At 43.7% G+C, this 22,504-nt stretch overlaps 1 protein-coding gene across 3 annotated transcripts in view; it reads right to left on the bottom strand.

Moving 5' to 3' along the window:
• ZDHHC20 (zDHHC palmitoyltransferase 20) overlaps positions 1-678 on the bottom strand; it is a 71,532-nt gene extending 70,854 nt beyond the window's left edge. For 2 of the 3 annotated variants that reach the window (XM_060637561.3, XM_060637562.3), the window contains exon 1: positions 338-676. In XM_060637561.3, coding sequence (XP_060493544.1) covers positions 338-455 — 118 coding nt within the window. In that variant the 5' untranslated portion in view covers positions 456-676. Of the gene's footprint in view, positions 1-337 lie in introns of all 3 variants that reach the window. The other variant, XM_060637563.1, reaches the window with a different exon arrangement.
• Between the last annotated feature and the right edge of the window lie 21,826 nt (positions 679-22,504).

The raw sequence follows: 22,504 nt of genomic DNA, 5'->3' as shown, positions 1-22,504 counted from the left end.
CGATGTGCGGCTGCTCCTTTCGAGGAAAGCCCCTCTCTGAGCGCTCCGCCCCAGGAGAACGAGGCGCCCGCGGGGGACCGCAGACCCCAGGACGCTCACACCGCCTCGCTCCGCCCCGACCTCGGCCCCGAGGAGCGCGGCGCGGGGTGTCGCGCACGCCGGAAGGCCGCGCCGCCCCGCACCGCCGCGACAAAGCCACGGGCGCGGCGGCCCGGCCTTCCTCCCGGGTCTGGGCCGGACCCCGGCCGCCTGGCGAGCGCAGGCGCCGGCCGGCGGGGCGCGGGGCCGCAGAGGCCCGGCCTTCCGCCCGCCCGCAGCCCGGCCGCCGGGTACTCACACACGCACAGCTCCACCACGTACGCGTAGTAGGACCAGACGACCACGAAGGTGATGAAGAGCACCGGCACCCAGCCCACGCCGCGCTGGCAGCAGCGCCAGAACGTCCACGGCGCCATGTTCCGCTGGCGGCTGCAGAAGCCGGCGCCCCACGGTCGAGGGGAGCGCCAGGCCCCCGGCGGCGGCGGCGGCGGCGGCGGCGGCGGCGGCGGCGGCGACTCGGCAGCTCCGGGCCGCTCCTCGTCCAGGCGCCCCGCCTCCGAGGCCGAGCCCGAGCCCGAGCCCCAGGAAGAGTAGATGGGAGGCCCCTCCGCGACTCCTCCCCCCGCCTCGCCCGGCCGGGTCCCGCCCCGGTCCTGCATCCCGCCGCCCCCACCCCCACCCCGCCCCCGCCCCCGCGCCCGCCCCGCCTCCGCGCGCCGCAGCCCGCGCCGCGCCTCCGGGGGCGTGGCTCCCGCCGCCAGAGGAGGCGGGGCCCGGGCGTGGGGGCGGGGCCTGCGCCGGCGGCGGCCGTTGGGGGCGTGGCGGGGCTGGGTGCGGACCGGCCCCGGGGGCCGACAAGGAAGCGAGCCCGGAGCGGTGCGCGCGGCGACGGACGCTTCCTGGATGGCTGCCCGGGAGAGGACGTGGCTCTCGTGGGTTGCGTCTCACGTCGGGGGGCAGCTGGGAATGATTTCCTTGGCCGGGTCGTGGGCCTCGGGCCACGAAGTACGGAACTTGCTCCCCTGGGGTCCTGCGGACTCTGACTAGTCGGGGCCCATTTTCCGATAAGGAGCAGACCGTGCCCCCCTCAAGTGCGGGCGAGGAATGGGTATTGTTTTAAGCTCCTCCGATGCTTACGATGACATCTCAGGTTAGGAACCCCTGTACTTGGAAGTAATATGCTCCGTATTGCAGGCAGAACTGACAGATGAAAACACCCCTTTGATCCCTCCTTCCCAGGAGGAGGAGGAGGTGCCCAGGGGCGACCTCAGACCCCAGGGCGTTATCATTTTTCGAAGATGGAACTGGTAGTTGCCTGAGATTTAGTATAGAAGCCATGTAGCATCTGGCAATTTGATCTGGAACCCAAATTTAAGATCGGGTTGTGAGAAGTGGAGGAACCACCGGCTGCCTGCCCCCCAAACGACTACTGAATCTTCGAGAATTTATTTACAAGTGGGGCACCTGGCTAAATGATGCCTGTAGTCATAACAACCCTGAAGCATCACTGTGAAGACATCATAATACAAGGTCAGGAGCATGACGAGTTATTCCACGCCGCATTTCCAGTTGCTCTCATGTCTATTTTGGTTAGACTAAGATTTTAATTAGCTACTGCTCTCCACGTCTCCGTGAGATGGATTTCCCCCTTTTATGGGTGTGATAAAAAGCTGGTGAGAGCAAATAATATGTAACCACCGCACACCGGTGCTAGAAACAATGAAGGATGTGGGAAATATTTTGTTGTCCCAGATTCTGTGTCTTGAAAGTGGTGTTAGTGGCAAAACTGACAGCAGGTTGAAGGCATTAAAGTCGAGCAAATTCAGCTTCTTGTCCAGAGAGGCTTCTCAAGGAGGTTTAGGCTTCAGGCTGGAATTTGGATTGACAGGCAAGCCCATAACTTAAAGCCTTTTTCCTTCCTGCCATCTCTGTATATAAAAATCATCCTCGTAAAGCTCAGTACAAATGCCATGTCCTCTAGAAGTCATTCTTAATCTGGGAATGATTCATTTCCATTGTGCCATTTTGCTCATAATACACGTATTGGTTTCCTAGGACTGCCATAACAAAGCACCACAAACTGAACGGCTTAACACAACAGAAATGTATTGTCTCAGAGTTGTGAAGGCTAGAAGTCCTAAATTAAGGTGACGGCAGGGCTGTACTCCCTCTGAAATGATAGAGGATAATCCTTGCCCATTTCTGGTAGCAGCCGGCAATCCTGAGGATTCCTCGGCTTGCAGCTATATCCCTGTAATCTCTGCCTCGATTGTCGCATGACGTTTTCCCTTCCTGTGTCTATACCCGTCTTTCTCTACTGGATTAAGTACCCATCCTACTCCAGTACTACCGCGTCTTAAGTAACGATATCTGCAAGGATTCTATTTCCAAATAAGGTCACGTTCTAAAGTACCGGGGGTTAGGACTTCAACATATCTTGTGGGGAACACCATCCGACCCACAACAACACACATATTTTTCATAGTTAATTGTAAATGTCACCTTGCCTACTACCTTGTGAGATCCTTGAAGGTAGATGGTATCTACACATCTGATTTTCTCCACAGTGCCTTGTGAGTGGGAAATTTTCAGTAGCTTTTTCTTGAGTGGATGTTTAAATGCTTCCGTTATGATCCAGCTATTCTTCCTAACTTCTGGAGTCACCAACCGGATCACATTAGTTTTGATTTCTAAACGATTGTCACGTGTTCTAAGAAGGTGTCGATGCTACATGGGATCGAGAGAATGTTTCTGAATTAACCCGTGGGGCGCCTGGGTGGCTCAGTCGGTTGGGCGGCCGACTTCGGCTCAGGTCATGATCTCACAGTCTGTGAGTTCGAGCCCCGCGTCGGGCTCTGTGCGGACAGCTCAGAGCCTGGAGCCTGCTTCCGATTCTGTGTCTCCCTCTCTCTCTGCCCCTCCCCCGTTCATGCTCTGTCTCTCTCTGTCTCAAAAATAAATAAAACGTTAAAAAAATTTTTTTAATAAAAAAAAAGAAGAGAATGAGAATAATATTAAAGAAGCAAGTTTTGAAGAGATTATACATGAGAGTATTTCATAATTGAAGAAAGATGTAAGTCTTATGTTAAAATGGTACTTGAATATCAACCAGGATAAATAATGATAAATCTTTACCTAGACAAAGAGTAATGAAACTATTGAACGTTTAGGAAAAAGAAAAAACTCTTATAGAATTCCAGGCGTAAAAGTTAAATTACCAAAGAAACACCGATTAGACTGATGGCTGACTTCTTATTAGCCATGACAGATGCCAGAAGAGAATGAAGTAATATTTTCAAAGTGCTGAGAGAAAATAATATCCTTAAATTTTATCCCCAGAGAAATGATTACTTAAGAATAAAGACAAATTGAAAATGCAATGAATGGAATGGGAGCAAATACTTTTAGTCATATATCTGCTAAGGGATTGATATCAAGAATATATAAAGAGCCCCTATAACTCCACAACAACAAAACCAGACAACTCCATTAAAAAGTGAGCAAAGGAGTGCTCACTTCTGCAGCACATATACTAAAAAGTGGGCAAAGGAGTTGAATAGATATTCCTCCAAAAAGTTATATACAAATGACCAATAAGCACATGAAAAGACACTCAACATTACTAACCATTAGGAAAATGCAAAACAAAAAAATGAGGTACCACTTTACAACCATTAGGATGGCCATTATGAAACAAACAACATGGGTGCCTGGGTGGCTCAGTTGGTTAAGCATCTGACTTTGCTCAGATCATGATCTCATGGCTTATGAGTTCGAGCCTCGCATCGGGCTCTCTGCTCTCAGCACAGAGCCCGCTTTGGAGCCTCTGTCCCCCTCTGTCTCTGCCCCTTCCCCACTCGTTCTCTCTCTATCTCAAAATACATAAAAAACAACAACAACAAAAGAAGGAAATAACAAATTTTGAGGATATGAAGAAACTTGGAACACTTGTATGCTGCTGGTGGGAATATAAAATATATTTATATATAAATAGAAAATATAAAACTTGTGTAGCTGCTGTGGAAAACATATGGCAATCCCTCAAAAAAATTAACCACGGAATGATCCTATGATCTACTTCCGGTGTATCCCCCAGAGAAAAAAAGCAGGGACTCACACAGATATTGTACACCCACGTTCATAGCAGCACTATTCACAATTGTTGAAAGGTGGAAATGAAGACACCATCCAAACATCCATCTTATCAGTTCAGAGCACTAGAGGTCATTTCATCCCCAGGCATAGCTGAAGGAACCAAGAACTCATAGGCCTAGGCTCAAGGGATGGGAATGCTTGCTTATCATCAAAGGAACTTGTAGGACAAGTAGTTAATCAGCACTTACCCTACAGATATTATCACCACATGTTCCTAATGAAATCTCTAGCATGAAAAAGAAAGTGTTTTTTTTTTTTTTTAATGTTTATTTTTGAGAGAGAGAGAAAGAGAGAGAGAGAGAGAGGGAGACAGAATCTGAAGCAGGCTCCAGGCTCCGAGCTGTCAGCACAGAGCCCAAGGTGGGGCTCAAACCCGTGAACTGTGAGATCATGACCCGAGCTGAAGTTGGACGCTTAACCGACTGAGCCACCCAGGCACCCGTATTAGAAAATAATTTTCAATATGCAGAGAAGTTACGAAGATGCTACAGAGAGTTCCCATATAACCTTCACCCAGCTTCTCTAACGTTAGTATCTTACGCAACGATGGCGTAATTCTCAAAAGTAAGAAATGAACCCTGGTACGACACTTTTCACTAAACTACAGGTTGGTTTTTACCAGTTTTTCTGCCAATGTAATTTTCTGGTCCAGGATTTGCATTTAGTTACCATGTCTTCTTAGTCTCCTTCTGTGCACTCAAACTGCAGTAGGTGACTGATGTCAGCCTTCTGTGACCCCTTCAAGAGACCTCAAGGAAATATCAAAAGCAGGAAGAACCGGGAAGCCAGTTAAGCAGAAGCATGCAGGCAATATTTTTGGACAATCAGATATGATAGAAACATAATGTATTAAGATGCCCTAAGGGTCTTTCTCATGTCTATGTGGAAATCCGAAAACCTTAAGTTTTACAACCAAAGTATACCTTGTGAAGCTTACAAGCACATATACCCCTATACGCTTTAAATTCTAGAATCCCCTGTTTTTAATTCCAGAATCGTTTTTAATTCTGGAAGCTGTGGAGCAGTTCTTCAGGGCAATCTGAAAAACTCCCAGTCTACTGTCCTCAGGAGGATAATGAATAAAGTGCTTCCTAACCTACTTGGAGGTTGGCTTTCAGTCAACACTTCTTTCTCCGGCCATTTCTCAGACATTCCTTGCCTTGCATGGAAAAACACTTTTGAAAAGGACTGATCAGGTATTTTGTGGAAGGCCCCTCGACTTGGGTTTGTCTGATGCTTTCCCTTGACTAGACTGGGGCTATGGGTTTGGGGGAAGAAAACTGCAGAGATGATGTGCTTTTCCCCTCCGATCATGTCAGTGTGGACATGCTCTTACTGGTAATATCAGTCTGGCCTCCATCCCTTGGATAAGCTGCTATCGCTACGGTGAAGTCACAATTTCTCTCTTTCCCTACACTATTCATTGGGCAACAGTCATTAAGTCTGGCCGCACTCACGGAGTGGGCAAATTCTACCTCCCGGAGGGAGGAATGTCAAAGAATGTGTGGACATCTATTTAGCCGTTCACAGTGATTGGAGGTACTTTGAGGCTATGCAAATATCCTGTTTCTCTGTGGTTTCTCAAGTTTTAACATCCATCTGGGGACCTGGGCTGCGGCCAGGCCTTTTTCTTTGCTGCATCGTCGACTAATGATCTGTTTCTTGACTAATGAGATACAGCCAAAAAGGGAGTCCAGAGATGTAGCTGTCACGATGAGATGACAGATAGATTCCTGACCCTGATGACCGCAAGAGTTTCTGGCTTGGTTACGTTGATGTTTCCACATCTGGAAGTCTGTCCTCCAGAAAGCTTCTTGGCCGCTTGTTCATCTGTCAGTCCAGGCATGTGTCACCGATTGCATTTAGCCGACAGAGGAGAGTCTGGGTGTGGCTGCTGCCGTTGGAAACACCGATTGACTCCTTGTAGGAGGAGAGCAGATTTCAGGAAACATTCACAACTCCACAGTCTCCACTGTTGTCATCTCTCTCTCTCTCTCTCTGATCACTCTGAATTAAGAGCTGACAAGTTCTTGGAAAACAAAAGCAGAAAGGACACACCAACTCGACAGGAGATGGATAGACGCCACATTGTGTGTGTGTGTGTGTGTGTGTGTGTGTGTGTGTGTGTGAGCGAGTGTGAGTGTGAATGTGTGTGTACAGGGGGACCAGCTTTTGGAACTGCCCTGTAATCATTCTGTTTGTCCCTGTAAAATACACTCAGGTACCTCTCCTATGTATGATTATTTAATTAAACACAGTCACTTTTGGGGTGCCTGGTGGCCCAGTCGGTTAAGTATCCAACTCTTGGCTTTGACTCAGGTCATGACCCCAGGGTTGGGGGATCAAGCCCCAGGTCTGGCTCTGTGCTGAGCGTGGAGTCTGCTTAAGATTCTCTCCCCCCACTTTCTCTGCCCCTCTACCCTGCTCGCCTGCGTGTGCTGGCTCTCTCTCTCTCTCTCTCTCAAAACAAACAAACACAGTCACTTTCCCCAGACTGCAAGCTTTTTAAAAGAGTGACTAGGTCTGTTTTGCTTAGCACTGATAGCCCAGCACATTGCCAGGGACATAAAAGGCACTAAATCATATTAAATGATCAAATGAATGATAAGTACCCTGGAATTATGTATGTCTATGCTTTCCTGATTCTTCTAGAACTTCCCATAACTTCAATCACAGAGGCAGTCTTGTATATGATGGTTATATTCTCTAGGTTATTAGAATAGTGTTATAGTTTATATTATGAGGTGAAAAAAAATTTGTGGGTGAGCCTAGGGATTGAACTTTAATATAGAGCCCTATTCAGGATAAATTGACTTTGGGCAGACTAGAAAAAAATTGTGGAGTCAGTGATATTTGGACTCAGATTCCAGCTTCGTCACTTATCAGCCATGTAGTATTGGGAAATTTGTCTCAGCTCCCTGAGACTTTTTTCCTTTGTATAACAGGGGTAATAGTATCTATCTCAGCATTTGCCAGGACTAGATGAAGTTTTAAGTACAATGTAGGCATATGAGTATTAATGTAGTATACGTAAAACAAGTATATGTATATACTTGTCTGTATATATACACACATACGTTTTCATATGTATATATGAATCTGTTTATCATCTACCTATATTATATACCTATAGTTCCTGGTATATATATAGCAACTGTATCGGTCAGGGGCCACATTAAGTATTTCAACAGACAAAGTGTACTATGAAGGAATGGGTCAAACAGGTGTTAGAGAACTAACAAAGCAAAGGGAAAGCGCAGGGAAAGCACCTGCAGCAAGGGCTACCACTCCCAAGGCCAGGGGCACAAAGGGGAGAGGTCAGGTGTGTTAAGATCTAGATGCTTGGGGGAAAGGCCCTGTCCTGCTCAGGGAGGGGGGTGCCTGCCAGTCAGTACTGGCCCTCCAGGACACAATGGGCTGGTTCTGGGAGCTTCACAACAATAACAACAAGAGCCCGAGACTGGTACCAACAGCTGCCAGGGCGAAGGCTGTGACCGTGGGGACACCGCCAGGACAGCAGGCCAACGGGAGCTGCTCCAGCCCTGAAGAACCTCCCAGCAAAGGGGAGCAGGCTTTGCAGGGTCTGCCCAGCATCAGAAAGCAGAGGGTGTGCAAGGGAGGGGTGGGAGCCGAGAGACAATAGCTTAGTGACCAGCGAAATCATATAACTCTATTTGATTCATTCATCATTTTGGCAGCTGCCTAGAATTCCACGGTGCAGCTGTAGAACAGTTTATTTATCCATTTTCATGCTGCTGGATATTCAAGTCGGGTCCAGGGTTTTCTTATCTGGAATGATGCTGCGATGAGCATTTCTTTAATATTCTTTGGATTGTAAAACTTGCGGTTGGGGAGGGCTTTATGACGTTCCACAAACAATAACGGAGTTATTAATCAGTACTCTTTTCCTGCAATATTGGATGTCTCATAATTATGTAAATCCAGGTGGTATAAATGCTATAACCAAAATATCTTCTGTTTCCATCCTTTTGGGAATAAAACTCTTACAGAAGGAGGATTAGCCCCTCAGGGAGTGCCCTGAACAGAGTTTCAATAAAGGTTTGATGGCAGTGCTGCTGAGGACGTAACCTCCCCAATTCCAGTGCATTAGCTGCAGATTCCAAAGATTAATTTCCTTCCTCGCTGAATCTAACCAAACACAAATAGCACATGTTAGTGGTAAATATGGTAACTTACTGTGTTTATTTCTCTGAGAGCTGGTAAATATTTAGCTAAGGCATGTCAGTCCAAGGTCAGTCCAAGGTCTCCCAGAGTGCTTCTCCTTTAACAAGGAAGTCCTCTTTGAAACGTTCTGTAATTTTCTATACATTTGCTTGGTTTTTCTCTTAAAGATCATGCTTGGTGCTCAGGGCAGGTGAAACATTTTGGAAAAGCAAGAGTGCCATCTGGTGGAACGTTGGTATTTAATTTTCCTTCTTTCTTTCCCTTTTTCTTTTTCTTTCTTTCTTTCTTTCTTTCTTTCCCTTTTTCTCTTTCTTTCTTTCTTTCTTTCTTGATTTTGAATTAACTGTAGAGCTACTGCGGAATATTTGCAGGCTTCTTTAAATTTTTTTCAATATTAGTTTTTCTTTTTAAACATCTCATCCTTTTGGCATTGGGGTAGTATTAGTGTTGATTTGCATCCCAGCTTTTGAGCACAGGTAATTTCCATTACATGAAATTTAATGTTCAACACGTGCATTTGCAGATACCGTTTCTGCTTCTCTTTGGTACCGTGTTGGGAGGGAGGGTGGGGTCTGGAGAAAGGTCGCACATGTCAGTAAGAGAAGGATTCCAGGCCCTAGTGCTTTGACTCGTATGCGGGATCCTTACGGGCTTAGAAAGGAAGACGCAGGACCCAGAGACCTCGCTAGCTGCTCTCTGGCCAAATCTTCCTTCTCTTCCACCTCCCGGCCCCACGCAGAAGTGTAAGACGTGCCATAGCAAGAGGAGGAAAAAAAATAAAGTATGCAAGTCAAATTCAGACCTCTTCCATAGCTCTTAATTTATTCCTTTCCAATACACTTGTGGAAAAAGGTTAAGCATATTGAATTTTTGGAGGAATTTGCCTAGTTGTATCCTTTTTTTGGCCAGGCAGCCAACTTCTTGAAAGTTCTCCTGAAGCCTGCTTGAGTTCTACCTTGCCCTGCATGCCTCTAGAGACTCCTGAACTGGTTGTAGTTTACATCATTTCATTTTGAGGAGAAAGAATCTACTGTGTGCCTGCCTGGTACCTTCACATTCTTCTGAGAGTGGCAATCCGCTGTTTTAGAAAAGGCCCCTGCTCGGCCACACTCCGACCACGCGGCCTCCTAGGAGCTGGCACCCTCTGGCCACAGTTGATTGGTCTGGGCTGGAACCTGATCCGGATGGCCAGCCAACCAGCACCATTCCCAGGAGTTTCTGAATTTCAGAGAGAGCAGAACTGGTCCTTTTCTGGTGCATGTGCAGTGAAAGAGAATGAAATTGTTACCCAGACAGAGCAGAGCAAAGGATGGTAAAAGTTCTGGTGGTTTTCAAGTCCTTGGTTGGAGTTTTTCTAAGTCTCAGCTGCTCCTCTGACTTTCCCAGGGTTTGACTATGTGACACACTTCCAAAAAGTTCCTCTTTTGTCTAAGTCTAACCTGTTTCAGAATAGTTTTCTACAGGGGCGTCTGGATGGCTCAGTCGCTTGAGTGTCCGACTTCGGCTCAGGTCATGATGTTGTGATCTGTGAATTCGAGCCCCGCGTCGGCTCTGTGCTGACAGCTCGGAGCCTGTTCCAGATTCTGTTTCAGATTCTGTGTCTCTCTCTCTCTCTCTGCCCCTCCCCTGCTCATGCTCTGTCTCTCTGTCAAAAATAAATAAACATAAAAAAATTAAAAAAAAAAAGAATAATTTTCTACCGTCTGTGTCCAAGAGTCTTAATGAATGGAAGGACCACATCAAGGTCACAGAGTGATCAGGAAAGGTTGGCCAGACCAGAGTATTTCAAAAAGATATGTGCATATACCCTTTTAGGTGATGATAAAGTTCTATGAAGAAAAAGTGGAATAAGAAGATGGAGAGGGGTTGGAGATCACAAGAGGATGGACATTGTGAGAGTCTCTTTGGTAAGAATAGCTTGCGAGAGGGTAGAGGCTGAGAGAGGGGGTCCCATGGAAGACCCAGCGTCAGAACAGTGTAGGCTAAGTGCATAGCAGGGGCAAACATCTCGAGGCAGGAGTGAGCTTGTAGTTCCAGAAGAAACAAAGTGGCCACGATGGCCAAGCAAGAAGAAGAAGAATGGGCGGCAGGATGGGGACAGTCGGGGCAGGGCCTGGAAGAACCTTGAGACCATGGTAACATTCATATTTTATTGTTACAGGAGGCCTTCGAAAGTAACCTAAATATGTTAGTTACTTTTTTAGTGGTTGTGCCAGAGTTTTCAATATACATTTACAACTAATCACGCCCTCTTTCAGAGAACGCTATACACTTCATGTATGACAGGGTGTTCCCAATTTTTCCCTCACACCCAATAATGATAGTATTGCTGTCATTTCATTTCACTTATCTATGAACTGGTGATCCAGAATCACCCAAGACATTGTTGCTATTATTGTTTTGAGCAAACCGTCATCTGTTAAATCAATAAAGAATAAGAAAAAAAAAAACCCTTCACTTATTCCTTCTCTAATGTTCTCCCTTTATGTAGAGCTGAGTTTCTGACTTACATCATTTTCTTTCTTTCTTAAGAATTTCTTTTAACATTTCTTGCAAAGCTGGTACCCTGGCAACAGATTCCCTGAATTTTTGTTTGTTTGCTTCACTTTTGAAGGATGATTTTGCTAGATAGAAAATTCTAGGTTGGTGGGGTTTTTTTTCTTCCAACTCTTTTTTTTTTTTTTTTTTAACATATATTCATTTTTGAGAGACAGAGAGAGACAGAACATGAGCAGGGAGGGGGAGAAAGGGAGACACAGAATATGAAGCAGGCTCCAGGCTCTGAGCTGTCAGCACAAAGCCCGATGTGGGGCTCGAACTCACGAACTGTGAGATCATGACCTGAGCCGAAGTTGGACGCTTAACCGACTGAGCCACCCGGGTGCCTCCTTTTTCTTCCAACTCTTATAAATATTTCACTCCATTCTCTTCTTGCTCACATGGTTTCTGAAGAGAAATCCAGTGTATGAGCCTGAGAGAAAAAAGTTTTTGGATATATTAATATTCTATTAAATTATAACATGAAGCCATCTTATTAGGTGATGTTGCCTGCATCAGATCCTATTTGTTTTGCTTTATATTGGACCTCAGGTCCATAGCGTTGAGTTAGTCATACTCCTTATTTTCAGGCACGCCATCATTATTGGTCTCATTTCATTTCACTGCTGTTTGTTTTCCTCTTCATTCCTTTTTCTCATCGCCATTCCCTCCCCTCCTCCCCTCTGCCAATGTGGTTGCTCTTGTATTTTAAATTTATGTAAGTTGTATTTGCTATCAATCTTATTTTTTTTCTGTTTTAAACTCAATATTATATTTTGAAGATCTATTCATGTTGTTCCATTTTATAGTCCTATTTTATACCTAGTATTCCACAGCATGCACTCCCCACATTTTACTCATGCAGCTCGTAGCGGTGGACACCTGTGTTCCCCCACCTTTCCCCCAGTTAACATGGGACGAACATCTCTGTACATGCCCTCATGGAGGTGTGTGCTTGTTTTTTTGAGGGCATCTATCCAAGAGTGAGGCTTCTGAGTCACAGGGTGAGCACGTCCTTAATTTCACTTAAGACCACCAGATTGTTTTAGAAAAACAGCAGCATAGGAGGGACTCCATTTCTCCACGCCTACACGAACATCTGGTATCATCAGATTCCTATTTTTCACCAGTCTGGTAAGTGTAAATTGATATCTTGTTGTTTTCATTTGTGTTTCTCTGATTGCCGGTGAGCAAAGATTTCTTTTTCAGTCACTCAGATCCATCTCCTACTTACTACTTCATTTTCCTTTCGTGAGTTACCCAAATCGGTATTAACTGCTTATTTTCCTACCAAGAGCCTCATTCTTTCTTTCTTTCTTTCTTTCTTTCTTTCTTTCTTTCTTTCTTTCTTTCATCCACCCACCCCTCCATCCATCCATCCATTCATTTCATGTAAGCTCTACGCCCAACATGGGGCTTGAACTCATGACCCCAAAATCAATAGTTGCGTGTTGTACCAACTGAGCCATCCGAGCACCCCTCATTTATTTACTTTTTTGTTGTTATATATATTCAATATTGTACTGACCCTTGGAGGTATTTTGGAAATATATGGATATTTTTCTTTTTTGGATCTTCTAGTAGAGTAGTGCCTGAACATATGCATATTGATTACATATTATTTTATTATAAATTCTTTAAAACATTTGTTAGTGCTTTATGTTATTTTTAAAAAACCTGTGTGTAAGAAGGTTATATTACCTATGAATTTTATTTCAGGAGAGGAAAAAGGACATTACAAAATATTTTTAAAAAATAGTGATGGTGGTAGGGAAGATATTGGGTCTCATCAGATTGAGAACCACTGATCTAGATATTAATCCCTTGTTGACTTCTGAGATTTCCAAATATGTTTTCTCAACCTACCATTGGCTAACCTGGTCTGTATTATACATTATGGTTTCTTAAAAAAATAGATTGAGATATAATTCACATACCATATGGTTTAACCATGTAAAGGATAAACTTCAGCATTCATTGGTATATAACATGACTAATTTTTAAAAATTCTGTAAAATATATAACAACATTTTCCATTTTAACCATTTTTAATGTTTATTTTTAAATTTATTTTTGAGTGAGAGAGACAGAGAGAGAGAGAGCACAAGCTGGAGAGGGGCAGAGAGAGAGAGAGGGAGAGAGAGAATCCCAAGCAGTCTCCATGCTGTCAGTGAAGAGCCTGATGTGGGGCTCAAACTCACAAAACATGAGATCATGACCTGAGACAAAACCAAGAGTCAGATGCTTAGCCAGATGCTGACCCAGCCAGGCGCCCTATTTGAAAAACAATTTTTTAAAAATGTTTTATTTATTTTTGACACACACACACACACACACACACACACACACACACAGACAGAGTATGAGCAGGGGAGGGGCAGAGAGAGAGGGAAGCACAGAATCCGAAGAAGGCTCCAGGCTGTCAGCAGAGAGCCTGACACAGGGCTTGAACTCACGAGCTGTGAGATCATGACCTGAGCTGAAGTCGGCCAGTTAACCAGCTGAGCCACCCAAGTGCCCTCCTAATTTATCCATTTTTAAGTATATAATTAGTGGCATTAATTACCTTCACAAATTTGTGCAACTATCATCACTATTTATTTCCAAAAATGTTCATCACCCAGACTAAAATTCTATACCCTTAAGCATTTCCCCATTCTCTTTCCTCCCCAACCCCTGGTGATATCTAACCCACTTTGTGTCTCTATGAAGTTGCCTATGAAGTATCTATATAAGTGGAATCATACAATATTAGTCCTTCTGTGCCTTGTTTATTTTACTTAGCATGTTTTCCAGGTCATCCATGTAGCATGCATGGCAGAGCCTCACTTCTTTTTGTGGTTGAATAATACTCTGTTGTATGGATATACCATATTTGTTTTTCCATTCATCTGTTGATGGATACTTGAGTGTCTTTTGGCTAAGTATATAATGATGCATGAACAATAATGAATATTGTCATGCAAATATCTGTTTCAATTCCTAGGGGTGGAATTCTTGGATCATATGATAACTGTATGTTTAGATTTTGGGGAACCACCAAACTGTTTTTCATGAGTAGCTGCACCATTTTAAATTCCCACCAACAATGAATAAGTGTTCCCATTTCTCCACATTCTCACCAAAACTTGATATTTTCAGGTTTTTTTTTTTTTTTTTTTTTTTGATAATAGGCATCTTAATGGGTGTGAATTGGTTTTGATTTGGTTCCCTAGTGGCTAATGATGTTCGGCATCTTTTCATGTGCTCAGTGACCATTTGTATATTTTCTTTGGAGAATTGTCTACTCAAGTCCTTGGCATATTTTTTGAATCTGGTTGTTTTTGTTGTTGAGTTGTAGGTCTTTATATATTCTGGATATTAATCCCTTATCAGGTATATGATTTGTGAATATTTCTCCCATCCTATGACTTATTTCATTTTTTTTAACATTTTTATTTAATTTTGAGAGAGAGAGTCAGAGCACAAGTGGAGGAGGGGCAGAGAGAGAGGGAGACACACAATCCAAAGCAGGCCCCAGGCTCTGTGCTATCAGCACAGAGCCGGACATTGGGCTCAAACCCATCAACTGTGAGATCATGAGCCAAGCCGAAGTCGGAAGCTCAATCTACTGAGCCACCCAGGCACCCCTCTTTTCATTTTCTTGATACTTTCCTTTGATAAATATATCTTTCTAATTTTGGTGAAGACTAATTTACCTAATTTTTCTTTTGTTGTTTGTGCTTTGGGTGTCATATCTAAGAAATTACTGCCAAATCCAATGTCATGAGCTTGTTCCCTATGTTTTCTTCTAAGAATTTTATAGTTTTAAAGTTCCTTGAGCTCCTTGGATGTGTATATTCATGGCTTTCATTAGATTTGGGAAGTTTTCAGCTATTATTTCTTCAAATATGTTTTCTGCTCCTGCTTTTTTCTCTCTTCTGGGATACCTATGCATACCTTGGTATGTTTAACAGTGTCCCACAGGTCCTTCAGACTGTTCATTTTTCTTCATTCTTTTTTATTTCCATTTCTGAGACCACATCATTTCAAATGCATTGTCTTCAAGTTCACCCATTCTTTGTTTTGCCTGTTCAAGTCTGCTGCTGAGTCCCTCTAGTGATCTATTTTGGTCCTTTTCATAATTTCTCTTTATAGACATTCTTATTTTGTTCAGACATCAGTTTCCTGATTTCCTTTAGTCTTTCTTTGTCCATCGTTGCCTTTAGCTCATTGAACATATTTAAGACAGTTAATTTAATGTCTTTGAGTATTAATTCCAGTATCTGGGATTCTTCAGGGATGATTTTTGTGAATTTTTTTTTCCTGGGAAAAGATCATACCTGCTTGTTGCTTTTTATATTTTATAATTTTTTGTTGAAAACTCGATAGTCTATGTTATAGGAACTCTGGAAACCTAAATTCTTCCACTCCTCTGAGATTTTTTTTTCTTTGGATTAGATCCATCCACTTGTGGCTTTTCCAAACTATTTTTTTTTTTTTTTTAAATTTTTTTTTTCAACAGTTTTTATTTATTTTTGGGACAGAGAGAGACAGAGCATGAACGGGGGAGGGGCAGAGAGAGAGGGAGACACAGAATCGGAATCAGGCTCCAGGCTCTGAGCCATCAGCCCAGAGCCCGATGCGGGGCTCGAACTCACGGACCGCGAGATCGTGACCTGGCTGAAGTCGGACGCCCAACCGACTGCGCCACCCAGGCGCCCCTCCAAACTATTTTTTGAAGTGTATACTTTTTGTTTTGTAGTCATCGAACTTTCTTTTCCATTTTCTCTGTGGCCAGCCCTGACCCGACAAAGATTTCCTTAAATGTCTGGCTCCTAAGAGTAAGGGGGAAAAAAGTCTTGCCTCTTTAAATTCCACGTGACCCAGAAGCTGCTCATAGGAAGTGGGTGTTGAAAAATGGCTGACCTCCGGGTTGGGCCTTCAGTGCCCAAAGGCAGCAATCAGCTATCAACACGACGAACTTTTTGCCCCTCCTGGCTCTAGTAGGCCACGCAAGGAATGTAGGCTGCTACGTCCACAGCTGCCTGCTGCTGGGATGTGGGCTGGTAACTGCAGTCTCGCAAAAGGCTCAAACTCACCAAAACTTGTCAGCCTCTTCCTTGAGCTCTCCCACAGATGCTGAACTTGAGTTCCACAATAGTAACTTTAGACAGTTCCCGCCAGCTCCATAGTTGTTTCCGTGGAGAGACCGATTCTTGGGACTCCTACTCTGCCATCTTTCCTGACATCCTTCTCTATGTTATGTTTGTTTATATTCTTGAACTCCCTGACGGTAAACCTATTTGTCTCGGGAGGGAACTTCACCTTTGTTTCTGTGTGCAGCACCTGTTCTGCCTTTCGACCAGATCAGAGCCCTGGCCAGATTCTCTCACTTGCCCTCTACGTCCAAGGCAGAGGCCAAACCAGAACTGTCTTGTAGTTCTGCTAACACAGATCCTGAGAGAGTGGTCTTCTTTTTCCTGTCCATCCTATAACCGAAAAGCTGAACTACCAGGAAAGGCCATGCACATATGGGGATATTACTCGTCTCAATTTTTTCTTTCTCCTTCCTTCCCTCCTTTTTCTTTCTGATTTCTCACATATTTTTGAGCAACCCCGATGTGCCAGCTCTTTGATGGATGCTGGGGAGATGGTCTTAAAAGAACCATAGATCCTTGTCCTTAATGAGCTGCTAGTTGAGTCCGAGAGGCAAGAAAAAAATTTCAGTATACTTGGTGAGGTTCGAAAGAGGTGGAAAAGATGTTGAGGGAGCCAAGAGAGGGACTTCCTAAATGAGTTTGAGGGAAAAGCTGGGAGAAAAACGAGTAACTTCACAAATGAAGTGGCACTTGAAGAAGTTAGCCAGGTGGGAACATCTTCAGCAGAAGCACCAAGTCCAAATACATGCGGAGTGAGAACACGGCCAGCTGGAGTGCTAACAAGGAATTTTGGTGTGAGGTGTGGGGGCCGGGGAGGGAGGGTTAGGTTAGGAGATGAGGCCAGAAAGGTAGGTGGGGCGAGATCAGGTAGGAATTGAATTTTATTTTATTTAAAAAAATTTTTCTTTAACATTTATTTACTACTGAGAGACAGAGAGACAGAGCATGGGTAGGGGAGGGGCAGAGACAGGAGACACAGAATCTGAAGCAGGCTCCAGGCTCTGAGCTGTCAGCACAGAACCCGGCGCGGGGCTTGAACTCACAAACCATGAGAGCATGACCTGAGTCGAAGTCTCGAAGATGCTTAACAGACTGACCCACCCAGGTGCCCTTTGAATTTTGTTTTGTAGCGACTGTAGTGTCATAGGAATGGTAGTAGTGGAGTAATGTGATCAGATTTGTTTTTGAAAAATCAATCTGTTCTGAAGGCGGATTTGAAAGAAGCTAACAGTAGTTTAACACATAATGAGGATGTACTCCCATGCATTTTTACATATTATCTCATTTAATCCTCATAAAACACTACCACACTGGAATGATAATCATTTCCACCTTTTAGATGAGGACAGGGGCACTTAAAAGTTAAGTACTTTGCCAAAGGCTAGAAAGTTGGTAAGTGATGGAGATTTAAATCCAGTCTACCATCAGTATGGATGCTTAATCACTGTGCTTTTACTGGGGGCAGGGCCTGGAGGGTAACAGTTAGGATTCTATTGTGGCGATGTCAGTAATAACTAACTGCTCCAGGCCTCTACTAAGGCAGTGGCAATGGGGCTGGAAGGTGGAGAGCAAGTTTGGGAGATTTTGAGGAAGTAGAATTCACAGAACTTCATTCGATATGGAGGAATAGGGAAGTAAGATTCTAGGACAACTCCCTGTTTCCTGGTTTGGTCACTGAAATAGAAATAGAGGAACTTGCTGAAATAGAGGAACACATGTGAAGAAGGTCTGGGGAAAGAGGGGGAGATGACCAGATCAATTGTGGACATGCTGAGTTGGACCAACCAAATGCAGACACCCTGAATGTAAGTGGGCCAGGAATTCAGCGGAGGCAACAGAAGCCAGAGGTGTTCATGGGATGGCAGTGGACGAGAAGACAGGTGGAGGCAGGGCTCAGGAATGGACAACCACCCCCCTCCCTGCCTTCGAGAAGCAGAGGAATACAAGCTAACCGCCAAAATAGGAGACTTAATGATCATTTATTCAACATAATCACAGTCAAGGAAATGCCTGAAAATTCAGCTCAGATTAGGAAGTGCAGCTGCTTTCAAGGTGACTGTCTCCAGACTCCTACGAGCAGACACTGGGAAATCTAATTTGCTTATTTGATACAGATATTTTATCCATATTCTTTGCAAATGGGATCGAGTTGTTTGCAGCAATCATAGAGAGTGATAATGAACTATTCATTTTCAGACTTTTTGCTTAGAACACTTTTTGTCTTAGAAAAATTGAAAACTGTATCCTCAATTCCTGAAAACTCTTGGTTTAAGAAAGTTTATTGCAGTTCTCCAAAATTGCTTTCTTAAACATTTTTTAAAATGTTTATTTATTTTTGAGAGGCAGAGAGAGACAGTGCAAGCCCTGAAAATTTCAGAGTGCGAAATCTGAAACAGGCTCCAGGCTCTTAGCTGTCAGCACAGAGCCTGATGCGGGGCTCAAACTCACAAACCAGGAGATCACGACCTGAGCCGAAGTTGGACGCTCAAACCGACTGAGCCACCCAGGCGCCCCTAACATTGCTCTATTTTTAAACAATCAATTTATAATGGTATATTTAAATTCTTTTGCTTTTTTAGAAATAAACATTCGACTGTGTTCCATGAGTGAGTGATCATTTGTCTTAATTCAGCATTTTATGCTCAGCAACCTCGTGGGTCCTCGTTTGCACCGTTATTGGCTGACAGACGTTAAAACCCTTCCTTCCCTCCTTTCTCTTCCGCTCTTTGCCTTTCTCTTCTTTTTCTCCTCCTCCCTTCCTTTGTTTAACCAGTATTTGTCGGATGCCTTCTGTGGCAGGTAGTCAGCTAGATTATATAAAGATGAGAAAGTCACCGTTCCTGCTCCTAATTTGAACAGTTTAGTAGACACAAACTTGGTATGTAGACAGCGACTTGAGGTCTAAAGCTTCACCAGGAGGACAGGAGAGGGAAAAGCATTGCCATCAGGGGAAGGTGGGGTGTGTGTAAAGGCGTGGGGGTAGGGAAAGGTGACGATGAAAAGCACGTGGCCTGTGTGGGGAAAGGCCAAGGGTTTCATAGGGTGGGAGCATGGTATTCATGGGATGGTGTGGAAAGTAGCCGGTGAGGGGGGGGGGGGGGTCAGCACCAGGGGAGGGGCTGGAAAAGTTGAGACTCTGGAGACACCAGAAACTATCCAGTTTTTGGTTTTTATACCCCTAAGGACAGGTGAGCAGACGGGTAGGAGAGAATCAGACAGTATTTTCGTGGCTAACAGAGGAAATGATGCGGACGCACGTTCTCCATTTGTACCGTTTCTCCTTTCTCTTGGTTTGGTTCTACAATAGAGAAATACAAGAATTAGTTATTTCTAAAATGAGAACAAGTTTGTTTCCTAATCAGCAGCAAAATAAGTGCTGTTTTATAATAATGGGACAAAAAGTTTTCACCCCTTGTCATTCTCAAGCATTAAATCACACGAGTCTCCCACTTAGCAGGCGGGTGTATTTCAAGGCCTTATCATTTGACAGCTGTAAAGGGAGGGGCTTCTCTTGTCCCATTAATCAGTCAGTTATCAGTGTAAGCTCATGGATTTATTTATTTTTAATATAATTTATTGTCAAATTGGCTTCCATACAACACCCAGTGCTCGTCCCAACAAGTGCCCTCAATGCCCATCACCCACCCCGCCCTCTGTCCCACCCCCCATCCACCCTCAGTTTGTTCTCCGTATTTAAGAGTCTCTTATGGTTTGCCTCCCTCTCTCTCTGTTTGTAACTTTTTTTCCCTTCCCCTCCCCCATGGACTTCTGTTCAGTTTCTCAGGATCCACATATGAGTGAAAACATGTGGCATCTGTCTTTCTCTGCCTGACTTATTTCACTCAGCATAATACCCTCCAGTTCCATCCACGTTGCTGCAAATGGCCGGATTTCATTCTTTCTCATTGCCAAGTAGTATTCCATTGTATGTTTAAACCACATCTTCTTTATTCATTCATCAGTTGATGGACATTTAGGCTCTTTCCATAATTTGGCTATTGGTGAAAGTGCTGCTGTAAACATTGGGGTACAAGTGCCCCTCTGCATCAGCACTCCTGGATCCCTTGGGTAAATTCCTAGCACTGCTATTGCTGGGTCATAGGGGAGATCTATTTTTAATTTTTTGAGGACCCTCCACACTGTTTTCCAGAGTGGCTGTACCAGTTTGCATTCCCACCAACAGCGCAAGAGGGTTCCCGTTTCCCCACATCCTCGCCAGCATCTATAGTCTCCTGATTTGTTCATTTTAGCCATTCTGACCAGCATGAAGTGGTATCTCAGTGCGGTTTTGATTTGTATTTCCCTGATGAGGAGTGACGTTGAGCATCGTTTCATGTGTCAGTTGGCCATCTGGATGTCTTCTTTAGAGAAGTGTCTATTCATGTCTTCTCTCCATTTCCTCACTGGATTATTTGTTTTTCGGGTGTGGAGTTTGGTGAGTTCTTTATAGATTTTGGATACTAGCCCTTTATCCGATATGTCATTTGCAAATATCTTTTCCCATTCTGTCGGTTGCCTTTTAGCTTTGCTGATCATTTCCTTTGCAGTGCAGAAGATTTTTATCTTTGATGAGGTCCCGATAGCTCAGTTTTGCTTTTAATTCCCTTACCTTTGGAGATGTGTCCAATAAGAAATTGCTGCGGCTGAGGTCAGAGAGGTTTTTTTCCTGCTTTCTCCTCTAGGGTTTTGATGGTTTCCTGTCTTACATTCAGGTCCTTTATCCATTTTGAGTTTATTTTTGTGAATGGTGTAAGAAAGTGGTCTAGTTTCGTTCTTCTGCATGTTGCTGTCCAGTTCTCCCAGCACCATTTGCTAAAGAGACTGTCTCTTTTCCATTGGATATTCTTTCCTGCTTTGTCAAAGATTAGTTGGCCATACTTTTGTGGGTCCAATTCTGGAGTCTCTAGTCTATTCCATTGGTCTATGTGTCTGTTTTTGTGCCAATACCATGCTGTCTTGATGATTACAGCTTTGTAGGAGAGGCTAAAGTCTGGGATTGTGATGCCTCCCGCTTTGGTCTTCTTCAAAATTACTTTGGCTATTCGGGGTCTTTTGTGGTTCCATACAAATTTTAGGATTGCTTGTTCTAGCTTTGAGAAGAATGCTGGTGCAATTTTGATTGCGTTGAATGTGTAGATTGCTTTGGGTAGTATTGTTAATACTTTGTTAAGTATTTTAATAATATTTATTCTTCCAATCCATGAGCATGGAATGTTTTCCCATCTCTTTGTATCTTCTTCAATTTCCTTCATAAGCATTATATAGTTACCAGTCTACAGATCTTTTACATCTTTGGTTACGTTTATTCCTAGGTATTTTATGATTCTTGGTGCAATTATGAATGGGATCAGTTTCTTTATTTGTCTTTCTGTTGCTTCATTATTAGTTTATAAAGATGCAACTGACTTCTGTACATTAATTTTGTATCCTGCGACTTTGCTGAATTCATGTATCAGTTCTAGCAGCCTTTTGGTGGAGTCTATTGGGTTTTCCAGGTATAATATCATGTCATCTGCAAAAAGTGAAAGCTTGACTTCATCTTTGCCAATTTGGATGCCTTTGACAAATTTCCTTTTGTTGTCTGATTGCTGATGCTAGAACTTCCAACGCTATGTTAAACACCGTGGTGAGAGTGGACATCCCTGTCGTGTTCCTCATCTCAGGGGGAAAGCTTCAGTTTTTTCCCATTGAGGATGATGTTAGCTGTGGGCTTTTCATAAATGGCTTTTATGATGTTTAAGTATGCTCCTTCTATCCCAATTTTCTCAAGGGTTTTTATTAAGAAAGAATGCTGAATTTTGTCAAATGCTTTTTCTGCATTGATTGACAGGATCATATGGTTCTTATCCTTTTATTACTGTGATGTATCACATTGATTGATTTGCAAATGTTGAACCAGCCCTGCAGCCCACGAATGAATCTCACTTGATCATGGTGAATAATTCTTTTTATAAGCTGTTGAGTTAGATTTGCTAGTATCTTGTTGAGAATTTTTGCATCCATATTCATCAGGGATATTGGCCTGATATCTCTTTTCTTGCTCGGTCTCTGTCTGGTTTGGGAATCAAAGTAATGCTGGCTGCGTAGAATGAGTCTGGAAGTTTTCCTTCCCTTTCTATTTTTTGGAACAGCTTGAGAAGGATAGGTATTATCTCTGCTTTAAACGTCTGGTAGAACTCCCCTGGGAAGCCATCTGGTCCTGGACTCTTATTTGTTGGGAGATTTTTGATAACTGATTCAATTTCTTCACTGGTTATGAGTGTGTTCAAATTTTCTGTTTCTTCCTGTTTGAGTTTTGGAAGTGTGTAGGTGCTTAGGAATTTGTCCATTTCTTCCATGTTGTCCAGTTTGTTGGCATATAATTTTTTGTAGTATTCCTTGATAATTGCTCATATTTCTGAGGCATTGGTTGTAATAATTCCCTTTTCATTCCTGATTTTATCTAC

Source organism: Panthera onca, chromosome A1 (genome assembly GCF_046562875.1).
Source record: "Panthera onca isolate mPanOnc1 chromosome A1, mPanOnc1 haplotype 2, whole genome shotgun sequence".
NCBI lineage: Eukaryota > Metazoa > Chordata > Mammalia > Carnivora > Felidae > Panthera > Panthera onca.
The sequence above is the reverse complement of the archived record's forward strand: the minus strand, read 5'-3'. Positions and strand labels throughout refer to the sequence as shown.